This window comes from Alligator mississippiensis, chromosome 2 (genome assembly GCF_030867095.1).
Source record: "Alligator mississippiensis isolate rAllMis1 chromosome 2, rAllMis1, whole genome shotgun sequence".
Lineage (NCBI taxonomy): Eukaryota > Metazoa > Chordata > Crocodylia > Alligatoridae > Alligator > Alligator mississippiensis.
This window is the reverse complement of record NC_081825.1, coordinates 21,707,142-21,720,005: the sequence shown is the minus strand read 5'-3', so window position 1 is coordinate 21,720,005 and position 12,864 is coordinate 21,707,142. Positions and strand designations below refer to the sequence as shown.

The window sequence follows — 12,864 nt, the reverse complement described above, 5'->3', positions numbered from 1 at the left end:
TATGGTCAAGGGACATGGTTGTCATGGGTGACCTAAACTACCATGACATCTGCTGGGAGGAGCAGTCAGCTAGATCCAACCATTCACATAGATTCTTAACCTGCGTGCAGGACCTTCATCTAACACAGGAGGTATACGGTCCCACTAGGGGAAATGCCTTACTGGACTTGGTCCTGGCTATAGGGGATGACTTGGTGGGGGATCTACGGATACAGGGTAACCTAGGGGACACTGACCATCACTTGATTGAATTCACCATCCGGCATAGAGTGGGAAAGATAACCAGTAGGGCAGAAGTACTAGACTTCAGAAGGGCTAACTTCAGTGTGCTCAGGAGATTAGTTAGTGAGGCACTGAAGAACAGGAGCATTGGTGAGATGGGAGTCCAGGAAAGGTGGTCATTCCTAAAGGGAGCAATCCTACAGGCACAGAAGGAGACAATCCCATTGCACAGGAAAGGGGGAAAAGGGGCCAAGAAACACCCTTGGCTGAACAGGGAAATCCAGGAAACTCTAAGGGCAAAAAAAAGAGGTATAAAAGAGGTAGAAGCAGGGAGTATCTACCAAGATGGAGTATACCTACTTGGCCCACACTTGCAGGGAGGCAGTCAGAAACACCAAAGCAGAAATGGAACTTAGGCTGGCAACAAAAATTAAAGACAACAAAAAGTCGTTCTTCAGGTATACAGGGAGTAAAAAGGTGTAGGACCCCTACAGTACAAACTAGGGCAAATAGTGGCAGATAGTGGGGACAAGGCTGAGTTCTTCAATGAGTTTTTTGCCTCTGTATTCCTGAATACAGATCAGGACAAATCTCCCAGTTGGATCATAGACAGGCACAAAAAGGAAACCAGCCCACCAACTTCCAAGAGAAGTGGTGCTGGCTCCTACCCTGGGGGTCTTTAAGAGGAGGCTGGATGAACGCTTTGCTGGGGTCCTTTGACCCCAGTACTCTTTCCTGCCATGACAGGGGGTCAGACTTGATGATCTGCTTAGGTCCCTTCCAACCCTACAAACAATGAAACTATGTCAATGCATGATAGAGTGCGGTTAGCTTTACAGATCGCTTCGTCACGTTGACAACTCATGTTTATCTTGGTGTCAACAATGACTCCGAGATCCCTTTCCACTGCTGTGCTGCTGAAAAGGTCCTCCCCAAGCCTGTAAGCATGCTAGTGATTCCTTCTCCTTAGGTGCAGCACCTTGCACCCCTTATATACCCCATATATTTTAAAATTATTCCTCTATATAATTTTTTCTTCTAAAGATCAGGACTTGTACATGTACATGCTCATTCATCAGCTGATTCATTCACTGAAAGTCTTTTATTTGAGACACCTTTCACAGATTTTTTTTTGTCACTTCTTTTGCTTTCTGCCTTGTTTACTGTTCTCCCTTTACCCAGATTATCAACATTATCATTTTACTAATGTGAAAGAATACCTAGTTGTCTACCTAAATATAGTTATATAATCATGTGAGGCAGGGCACCTTTGGTGCCCACCACTTTAAGGGGCTGGAGCAGGCTGTAGAGCAGCCAACAGTTGCAGCCTGGCCCAATTAGTCAGTCACATGACTGCAAGAGGGATCCTGGATTGGAGAAGGGCTGGGCAGCCTCAGCATAAGCCCAGGCCTTAGGAGCTGAGCCAGCAGTTACATCTAGGGAGCCAGAGGAACAACATAATTCAGCGTGCAGACTGCAGCTCCCAGAACACCTGGAGGTCAGGGTAAGAACTATGGGGAAAGAGGAGGTTCCTGGTCCTGGGACATAACCTGAAATTAAAATGCTCCATTTGGGGAGAAATAATCCACAACACATTTATAGGCTCAGCAGTGCTATGCTTGCTAGCACCACATTTGAACAAGACATGGGTGTTGTGATAGACAACAAAATGAACATGAGCCATCAGTGCTATGCTGTAGCTGGCAAAGCTAATCAAACACTGGCTTGCATCTACTGAGGTATCTCAAGCAAGGCTAAGAATGTCATCCTCCCCCTCTACTCAGCCTTGGTGAGACCACAGTTAGAGTTCTGCATCCAGTTCTTGGCATCACACTTCAGGAAGGATGTGGAGAAGCTCAAGAGAGTCCAAAGGAGGGCCACACACATGATTAGAGACAAGGTCATGTGACGTGAGGCTGAAGGACTTGGGACTGTTCAGCCTGGAGAAGAGAAAACTCAGAGGGGACTTGGTGGCAGCCTATAAGTATATCAAGGGTGTACATCAGGGCCTGGGGAGCGTCTGTTCGCCAAGGCCCCCCAGGGGAGGGCAAGAAATAATGGGCAAAAGCTGATTGGGGATCACTTCAGGATAGACATAAAGAAAAACTTCTTTACAAGTTGGGTGCCAAGGATTTGGAACAGGCTCCCCCTCAGACATGGTACAGTCATCCACCCTGGTGCTCTTCAAAAAGCATCTTGATGCCCATCTTGCTGGGGTCATCTGATCTCAACAGTCTTTCCTGCGCAAGCGCAGAAGGGATGGACCTAGTGATCTATAAGGTCCCTTCCAGACCCTAATAACTATGAAACTATGAAACTACACCCTGCTAGGGTTAGATGGTGTGGTGGGGCTGGCTGTGGTGGAGCAGTCTCCAGGAAATGTCATACCTGTGCCTCCCCAGTAAAAGGCAAGGATGGGGTGCCAGAAAGCCTCAGTTCCTACTGCCTTGGGTAACCTGTGGAGTGGAAAAGCTAGGGGAGCACACCCCGACAGAAAAGCACAGGGCCCAGGTCCATTGAATGGGGTCTGAGGCAAGGTCCAGACATGTTGACAAACATCTGAGGACCAAGGGGCATAACGGCCAGGAGCCTAGTGAGGGGCAGAGCAGTGGCCCCAGTGAGGCATGGAGTAGTGCCCCAGAGAGGGTCCAGAGACCAAGTTCAGCCCAGTGTGGAACAGAGAGCCAGAGGCCGCATCGACTCGGGTCTGTGGGGGCCTGAAGGACTGTGCATAGACTGACTGGAGTAGAGGTAGCCAGAGGCTGCATACAGTAGGGTCCATGGGGGCCTGAAGGACTGAGTGTAGGCTGGCCAGAGTAGAGGCTCCAGTGGGGAGGCTTGTGGCCCAGGTATGTCTGAGGATGCCTGAGGCCAAGTTTGGGCCAGAGGCTGAGTGCAGGCCACCTAAGGAGCCAGGGGAGTAATAGTGGATCTGGATGCCATCTGCAACGCATGGGACATGGTGTAAGGGGAGGTTCAGAGCCATGTATTTGGCCCTTGGCATCAGGGAAATAAAATGGGCAGCCTCCCACATTTTCTATCTATTTGATACATCAAGGCATGGCAGGAAAGGCAGGGCAGACTGCCCTAGACAGGTGGGTAGACCAATGTCGTAATTGGCCTTGAGTCGGCCCCATCACATAATGTCAGACCAAAAACATGCCCTTGAGACTTTTGCATTTGGAGCTGTTTGGCAGGACGTCTACCATCTTCTCATACTATAATATCAAGTTAATTCCTTGAGATCCATACACTGTAACTATTTAATATAGAAAAATCTAATAGAGCAAGAACAGTTGCTTCATTAAAACAAAGAGAAAATTAGGTCTCACTCTCACAGACAAAGGACTTCAAACATTTCCTTGGCTCAGTCTAATTCCCAAGTTACTTCCCTTTTTATATTCATAACACTAATGAGATATGTAATCAGATAAAAGTAATCAACCTCTTGAATAAATGACAGTTGTACTCATATTCTTTGCTATACCTTCAGGATTATTCCCTCAGTCCATCAGCATAACCTAACTGGATGAAGCTTTCCTTTTCACTTCCTCTCTGAAGCTGATGTGTATTATTGTTGTCTTAACTTTAGGAACTACTCCATTCATCTCTTGAGCAGGATATTTCAAGGCTATATAATCTGTTTAGTAGTAATTTTTTATGAAGGTTTCTTTTAGCAAAAAGTAGCTCTGATATACAAGGCATTCTAGAAATAAGACATTATTAATGCACTAAACTTACCTGTTATGAAAGCAATGTGCAGCTGACACTACCCAACAAGAATGAATTAGGCTCCCAGAACAGAAGCTATTTCCTATATATAAGGCTGCTAGCCATGGGTGAGACCCTGGCAAAGAGGAAGATCCCCCAATAATCCTAGGTCTTATAAAAATTCGCTTTTTGTGTCTTCTCCCACAAGCTCTTCTGACAACTGCAAAAGTCTCCACATTATCTGCAGGTGACGGCATCCTTCCCTTGCTTCCTGAAATATAAAATGATATTGTAAGTATCACACTGCATATATTTAGGATATCTAAAACTGACATTTTCATAGAAGCCTAAAGGAATTTATGACCTATTCTACCTATTAGGCAACTAATGAACAGACAGATATCACATTTGTCCCAGGAGAAATATGTCAGCTCAGGACAAATAGGGTGGAATGAGGATCACACTTAGTCACCTAAGTTCAACAGCCTTTAGTGTCCTCTTCCTTTTCACTTTCTGTCTGAATTTCATGCAGAGAAACTGCATGATTGAGGACTTCATTCCAATTCCAGACCCTTCATTGCTGGGAGAGACTGGTGATGATTCATAAGACAGAAATACTGTATCATAGAATCACAGAAAATTAGGGTTGGAAGGGATCTCAGGAGGTCATCTAGTCCAACCCCCTCCTCAAAGCTGGGCCACCCCAAATACATCACTCCAGCCAGGGCTTTGTCAAGCCAGGTCTTAAAAACCTCCAACGATGGAGATTTCACCACCTCTTTAGGTAACCTGGTTCCACAGCTTCACCACCCTCCTAGCGAGAGAGTTCTTACCTAACCAACCTAAACTTCCTTTATTGCAATTTGAGACCATTGCTTCTTATTCTGTTATTTGCCACCACTGAGAACAGTCTAGGCTTCATACTCTTTTAATCACCCTTCAGGTAGTTAAAGTTTGCTATCAAATCCCACCTCAGTCTTCTCTTCTACAGTCTAAATGAACCCAGGTCCCTCATCCTCTCATAAATCATGTGCCCCAGCCCCCTAACCATTTAACCATTTTCATTGCCCTTAATTTTCAGATATCAAGCAGAGTATGTAGCTTTAACAGGGTGAAAAAAAAAAAACCTGCTTCAATTTTTTTAGTCAGTGGAAACTATTTAAATAACTGAAAGGTCATTTTACATCTTGTCTTTCCAGATTACCCACTATTTAAATGCACCTTCATATCAAGTAATATTCATGGTAATTAAATAAGAATTGATAGAAAGAACAGACTCTTGATTTTTCAAATTCATTTACTATAGAGCAATGTTTAGTTTAAACTACTGGAAGAAGAGTCAATGAGTGCAAGGATGTGCTAATTTAGGGTCTGATCCTGCTACCTTTACTTTTACACACAGTCCCATTGACTTGTAAGGACTTGCTTGGGTAAGGATTATTTGTGTAAATATGTAGACAAATGCTTATCAAGGATGATAAGCATTAGAAAGCAATTTAGAAGAAATTACAAGATTACATTTACCTACCACAGGATGGAATGTTACAATATTCCCAAGACAAAGTATTGTCCTTCAGGATGTAGCACCAGGGCCTCTCATCATTATCTGGATTCCTGATAAGAGAATACACCAAAATCATCATCCAGAACTGTACTTAATGCTAAACTAACATCAACTGTTTCACTCTTGCTTCATCCATAGGATTGATTCTGCAAGGATCTGAGCAACTTGAACTTGATCCACCAAAGTGTGCAAGCATGTGTTTTCACAATGATTTCAACATGGCTACTCCTGTGCTTTAAGTTAAGTGTATGCTGAAGGCAGATTTTTAACATTATCTAGAGGTCTAAACAATTTTCAATCTGACCTCAAGTACTTTGCTGGATAAGAACACTCAGGTAGTTTAATTTGGTTGGACAAGGTTCTTTGGGTAAATCCGATATCTTTTATTAGACCAGCTCAAATAGTTGGAAAAATTCTTCTTTGCAAGCTTTCAGGTACAAATACCCTTTGTCAGCTTTAGTTGCACACTTGGGCCAGAGGGCTTAACTCTTTGCTTTAGCAAGCCCTCAAGTAAGCCCGTTGAGTTCATTATGTAAATGGAAAACTCAGACTTGCATGTTGCTTCAGTCCAAAAGTTGGACACCAAGGGCCAGTGGACTTAGGCAACCAGGTGTGATCCCTTCCTATCCACTCAAGACCCTGAAAACACAGTGAGTGTATGGATCCTCCTGCTCACTGCTTTTTGTGACTTAGTCTTAAGCCGCAAAGCTGTGGCTCACCAACCTGATTAAGGGCACGTACAAATCAGTAGCAAAACAACCAGCAATTAAGAATTAGATGGGCCAGCTTATATTCAGACCATTGGACCACCCTGTCAGCAAGAAAAGGATGGAACTATGCAGATGAATCTAGGCCTCAATTACACCACTGTTAATCTGGAGTCTAAAGAACTATAGTATTAATATTTTGTCCATCCTGCAGAAGTAACTAGAAATATGCCTGATTTACCGATTCTATAATAGAAATTCTGTTTGTGTTTTAAGTTGTTTAAAAATTCTCTGTATAAATCATATAAATAAATAAAAGATCAACTTTCAAAGCTTCAAAAAGGTCTTCATGATAATCAGCAACAAAGATGTGTGACTCAGGTAAACAAGGACCATAGATGGTGGAAGGTTGGAGCTAACAGGGCTTAGCCCCCACCAAACGCAGGCAGCCCAGGTTCAGGCACAGGCTCTGGGCAGCTGCAGCAGGGTGGGGAGGTGCACACAGACAGAGATGAGCAGCCAGAGCCTGCAGGTGGCCAGGAACTCAATCTGACCCGGCCACATGTGGAGCAGTGCCCCGCAAGTAAATGTGTGGGTGGGAAGGGGCGCAGAGAAGGGAAGAGGAATGGGGGGCACGTGAATGGGGCCCTGGGGCAGGTTGTGGAGTGTTTGCTGCCTGGGCAGCTCATCCAAGGGCATGGGGGGGCAGAAAGGGGGGCTCCCGCCTGCTGCCCGCATCCCCAAGGCAAGCACAGAGGAGATGTGCCCCCCCAATCTGTGCTGTGAGTCAGCAGAGGGGGGCTGCCACTGTGGGCTGCACTCTTTACCCCACTGCTAGTGGCCCAGCAGCTACATGATGCCATGCAATTCCTACCACTGGGCAGACAGTATAGCCAGTGCTCAGGAGGCATGTGGCATTGCACTGCTCCTGGAGCACCAGCAGTGGGGTGCAGACCCCAGCCCGCAGCAGCAGCCTGCCTCCATCCCGCACTCAGATCAGGGGACACGTGCCCCTGTGCCTACCCCAGGGTTGCCCGCAGTGGTGGAACCCCCCCGCCCCCCCCCCAGACAAGCCTCCCAGGCAGTGAGCGTCCCACAACCCACTCCGGCCCCCGGGGCCCCATTCACCCTAGCCCTTGACCCTGTCTCTGCACCACTCCCTCCCTCACCTCAGGGACCTCAATCTGCCCCCCCCCCCCAAAAAAAACGCTCCTTCCCTGAACAGACTTCCTTGCTGGAGGGGAGGGGAGGGGGTTGTGCTTACACACACAGTCCTCCCAAAATCATGTTTTCTTCTTCCACCTATGACAAGGGCTGTAGCCCAGACATGATTTATCAAAAGCTACATGCATTCTTTTTAAGGTTCTTCCATCTTGCTACAACCTGTAAGGCCTCAGGTATTTTTAAATTCTTACAACAGAAGCAGCACCATGGGTTGAGTCATCTCCCCACGACAGATTAGAGTGTTTGAACAAGATATCTGTGGTTTTACATTGTGCTGGTGATGCCCATCAACATATTTAAAAAAATAATAAAACTGTGAAAAGGGGACTTCACGGTTTCTTGTTTGCACTATAATGAACATGATCAGACGAGCTCCTACACTGATACATAGTTTTTCTCTTGTGTTTAAATCTTTATGTCAATATTGTACTTAAAGGGGACAAATGAAGAAAGTCTGAACTCAGCAAAGCACTTAAGCACGCTTATGTCTCACTAAAGTCAAATTGGTTTGATTTCTAGAGCTGGACCCTGATTCACTGAAGTGTTTAATAAAGGCTTTGCTGAATAGGGACGCTTCCAAGCTAATTTTAAGTGTATGCTGAATCTGGGCCCAGCTCTGGATACCAAATCCATTTGGATAAAAAAAAAGAGTGTTTGTCTGGGTTTTTTTGGAAGTTCCAACCCAGTTGCTTCTATTTACTTATGTGCTTACTTATTTATTCTATATGCTTACAGGCTTTGTGCAAGAGAGCTAGGCTAAGAAAGGATGCTTTCATATTTCCCAACATATCAGAGTGATCTGGAAATCCAGGAGGAACCCTAATACTGAAGCTTATTAACCTGATCTATAAATGCAAATACCCATGGGAAAGCAACCAGCATGCTTTGGTTAAGCATCTGACCTAAAGCTTTGAAACTTCTGTTTAATCTTTCATACTATTTGTCCTAAAGTGGGACAATGAGATCGATCCAAATCAACTTTGTAAGAGGACTTGGGTAGAATTTAGGCACATAAGGGTATAGACTAGCGGTACACCAATACATCAGACCATATTGTATCGGCACCAATAAAAGGAAAATTGACGTCATCAACAATCAGCCTTTTTTGGCTGATGGGGCCAATAATGTCACTAATAAATGCCACGTGCATGTGCAGCTACAGCATGTATGCAGCCAACCTGGCAGCTTGGAGAGCAGTGTCCAATTGGCAAGTCTGTTAAGGGAAAGGGGTGGAGGGAGGGAAGAAGTATGGGGAGGCAGATTGAGGCCCCTGAGGTGAGGGAGGGAGTGGGGCTGGGGCAGGTGCTGCCCAGCCAGGGTGCGGTGGGGTGCAGGATGACGCCGTGAAGCTCATCTGAGGGGGCGTGGGGAGGCAGGGGCGTGGATCCTGCCGCTACACACATCCCCGGGGGAGCCATAGGGGTCATGTGCCCCCCAGATCTGTGCACAGAGCAAGGGTGGGCTGCCACTGCAAGCTGGAGTTGAAGGCAGTGCTGGGCTCTTCCCGGCAGTGGGGGCTGGGCCAGGGCTATGCTTGGGGCAGGCAGCAGCAGCAGTGCTGGGGTGGGGGGATATGGAGTGGGCTGAATTTTCCACAGCCCCTTGTAACCCCTCATCCTAGTGAAGCCACCACCTGACCCAAGCACAGCCCCACCCCTGCCGAAAAGAACCCAGCTCTGGCCCCACCCCAAGCCTTCAGCAGCAGCCCAGCCTCACCCCATGCACAGATTCGGGGGTCACATGCCCCCATGGCTCCCCAGGGGGTGTGCATAGTGGTGGAATCCACCCCGTCCTGTGCCCCCCCAGAGGAGCTGTGCAGCTCCATCCCATACCCCACCCTGGCAGGGCAGCTCCTGCCCTAGCCCCAGCCCCACTCCCTCCCTCACCACAGGGGCCTTAATCTGGCCCCCCCCATCCCCCTTCTCTCCCTTCCACCCCTTCCCCTCTGTCACAACCCAAAGTTGTGATTTTCTGTTTGTGTGTGCTTCGGCATCGCTAAATTATTTTCCCGCTAAATTGCAGCTTCTTTACACGGTAGAGCTCTCTGCTGCAGAGGAGAACTCTGGTGCAACAAAGTATTTCCCACCAATTTGTAGCTTTCTTTGCAGGGTGCATTTCTCTGCTGCAGAGGAGAAATACTCGTTGCAAAGAGTTCCTGCCATTCGTATTATAATTTGAGCCCCATTATTGGCTTGTGCTAAATTATTCATACGTGGCGGCTAGTGATTGGCTTGCTAGCTGTATAAGAAGCTTGAGTGGTTTCCGCCCAAGCTGGAGATCTCTGAGAATCTCAGGAGGATCCTGAGAACCCCAATTCCGAGAATTCCGGGAGAAATCCGAGAGAATTCCGGCAAGGAATCCACGATTACCTCGTGGATTTCTACGTAAATCTCGGACCAAATGGTGGTTTAATCAGCCATCAAGAGCCTCTCCCCGTCGCCGATAAATTCCTAGACGTATCCCTTCCTGTATACTAAAGATTTAAACCCAAGCTGGACCCACGGAGCCTTAACAACTCCATGGTTGAGGGAACCGAACCAAACCTGCGGAGCTTTAACTCCGGTGGAGAGTATTATCATACGAACCCACGGAGATTCAGCCACTCCGGGGGAACCGAGCCCACGGAGCCTTAACAACTCCGAGGGAATTAAATCCACAGAGCTTCGACAACTCCGGGGAAAGAGCTGACTTGTCGTAATCCTCCAACGGGGATTCAAGCGGAGCTGTGCCTGGAAAGCTGTCCAGCCTACACCACTACTATCTTTGGTGTAAGTAAATAATCTTTTAATCAACCACTATGCGTCCGTGACTGATTCTAGCTCACCGCCTGCTCTCTTCGACCCCGCATGCCCGGGCTGCTGGTCACAGCCTGCGTGTGCAAAGATGGGCCCCGGCTCACCCGCGCCCGGCCCGCACACCCTCAACAGACTTACCAGCTGCACACTGCTCTCCAAGCTGCTGGGCTGCATATTGGCAATCAGATCAGTATCAGCCGATATGGCTCAGTAATAATCGGTCACTGGTATTGGCCAAAAAAACTTTATCAGTCCACCTCTAGTATGGACACACAGAATGTTTATACCGGTGTAATCTGCTTTTACAATAGCATAAATGTGCAATGGACACACAGAACATACCCTCCACCAGTGTATGTCACCACTCCTGGGTAGAGCTATCCCATAGAAAGTAAGAAATAACTATATATTTCTGTTAACTCTACCAGTGTACAGTTTAAATGCCTGCAGCTTGTGAAGCTCACCCCGGAGTAGCCCTTGCCCAATACAAACAGGCTACATGTGAGGTGCTATAATAGTTTTCTCACCTGCAATATGAAAAGGGTCCCAAGCCTAACTGCACCGCTTCTTCAACAGTGTCAACATGAAGCTCTTGGTAAAGCAAATCTGAATTCCAGGAAATGCAACTGTGTCCAGAAATGGTCTTCTTCATAATGCCCCTGTACTCCGTACCATTGCCCGTGTAACATGGATGCCTAGGAACTGAACAAAGCATGATACAGTAAAAGCTGTGTTTTCCGGCACTTTACCATCCAGAATGCTCTATTAACCAGCATCTATCCCACTGTGGCATTTCCGGTTTCGCCGCTGTGAGCCAAGTCCCACTTCTTCCTCGTGGACCACGGCCCAGGGCAAAGCAGCCCGTGCGGGGCCCCCTCCCTGTCCCTGGCACACTGATGCCAGGGAGTGAAAGCCCTGGCGCACCAGACGCAGCAGGAGGGGTGGCAGCTGAACAGGCAAAGACGCCTCCAACCCACTGGGCAGAAGATAAGTATAACTCTCAGATAACCAGCACATTTGATTAACCAGCACCCCCCCACTTCCCATGGATGCCGGATAACAGAGCTTTTACTGTGTATTGATCAGAAAGCAGGACAAATCAAGTGCTAAGAAAATGCTTATTTCATCCCAATGTTCCAAATTACATTTTCATGCACTAAAAGTCAATGAAGGCAGTTCTCCAGTGCTTTTGCAATAAAGGTATAAAATATGGATATAAACCAGCACAAATAAAATGAACCGTGCGTTACGCTTACTTTGCCCAGGCATAAATGTTTACACAAAGTGCAAGTTAGTGGCCTCATGTGTTCAACTTAAATGACAGCCAGTAACGAGGAAGCTGCTGGAGAGCATTAACTCTTGCTAAAGCATTTAAAGGGCCTGATTACAAAAGGGTCTTGAAAACCTTTAACATGTGCAGATTACCACACTCAAACAAACATGCATTTTGCAAATACTAACATAGCTGACTGAATTTTCACATGCAAAACTGATTTACTGTCACCTGTGCACTAAACAATTGTCCAAATGGGTTTGGCACATATATATTCTACCACCTGTACAGGCAGCTGTTAAAATCTATCAATAGCATACACCAACAACAGCACTTGAAAAGCATATGGGGAGAGTTCTGTACATACCAAACTGCACTAAATGAAAAAGCAGTCTCTGAAAATCCAGCTCATAGTATGCTTCTATTAAAGTAAATGCAGAACCATTCCATGTACAAGCAGGACTAACTGTAAATAGAAGCTACACAGTACTTCTCTTCCTGGAGATTTCTGGGAGTATTATTTATTAGGCCTGTGCAAAGCAGCCAGTATTCGCTTCAGATTCAGATTTGGGCAATTCTAATCACTGTCTTGAATCGATTTGACTGAATCTGATTCAGAGATTCGGCTGCTGCTCTCCCAGCCCCAGCGATGGCTACCCCACCCGCCCCAGCTCCTGGCACTTTGAAAGAAAAGCCCCGAATCACCGGGTGCTGCTAGGTGGGGGGTGATCCCCACTGCCCCACGCCATATGGGGGGCTCTTCCATGAGCCCCTCAAAGCCCTGAGCCCATTGCAGGAGCTGGTGAATTTGTGGGGTTTTTTGGTTTTATTTTTCTTAAAGGACCAGAGCTGGGGCAGGTGGGGCAGCCATGGTGGGGGCTGGGTGTCCGGGGGGGCGGGGGGCTAATGGCAGAGCTCCCCATCCAGTGTGGGGCAGCGGCGGGGCAGTAGGGATCACCCCCCCACCAGGCAGCACCTGGTGAGTTTGGGCTTTTTTTTACAGCACTGGGAGCTGGGGTGGGTGGGGCAGTCATGGGGGGGCTGGGGGAGCAGGTGGGGGATGGGGCCTAGTAGGGGTCCCTCCATGGTCCCCTCCTCCATGCTCCAGTCTCCCCCCCGCCCACCCCCTACTTACCAGCTCCAAGTCCGACTCCAGCTCCTTGCAGTGGGCAGGGACTGCCCAAATCATCGAAGCTCTCTGAATCTTTTCCAAATCAATTCAGAGAGCTTCAAACTGATTTGGCCCTTTTTATTGGTCCCCTGATTCATTTTGGATTTGGAGTTCAGCACCTGAATCAGCACCAAATCAGAACAGCCCTATTATTTATCCTTGACATTTGCAGGATTGAACTCATTTCTCACCATATT

The 12,864-nt window shown here is 47.2% G+C and overlaps 1 protein-coding gene across 1 annotated transcript in view; it reads right to left on the bottom strand.

Moving 5' to 3' along the window:
* HGFAC (HGF activator) overlaps window positions 1-12,864 on the bottom strand; it is a 101,103-nt gene that overhangs the window by 30,154 nt on the left and 58,085 nt on the right. The window contains exons 8-10 of the mRNA XM_006262648.4: window positions 10,751-10,925; window positions 5,462-5,547; window positions 3,964-4,204 (exon numbers count right to left, since the gene is read on the bottom strand). Of these exons, the coding sequence (XP_006262710.1) occupies window positions 3,964-4,204; window positions 5,462-5,547; window positions 10,751-10,925 (502 nt within the window). The remainder of the gene's footprint in view (window positions 1-3,963; window positions 4,205-5,461; window positions 5,548-10,750; window positions 10,926-12,864) is intronic.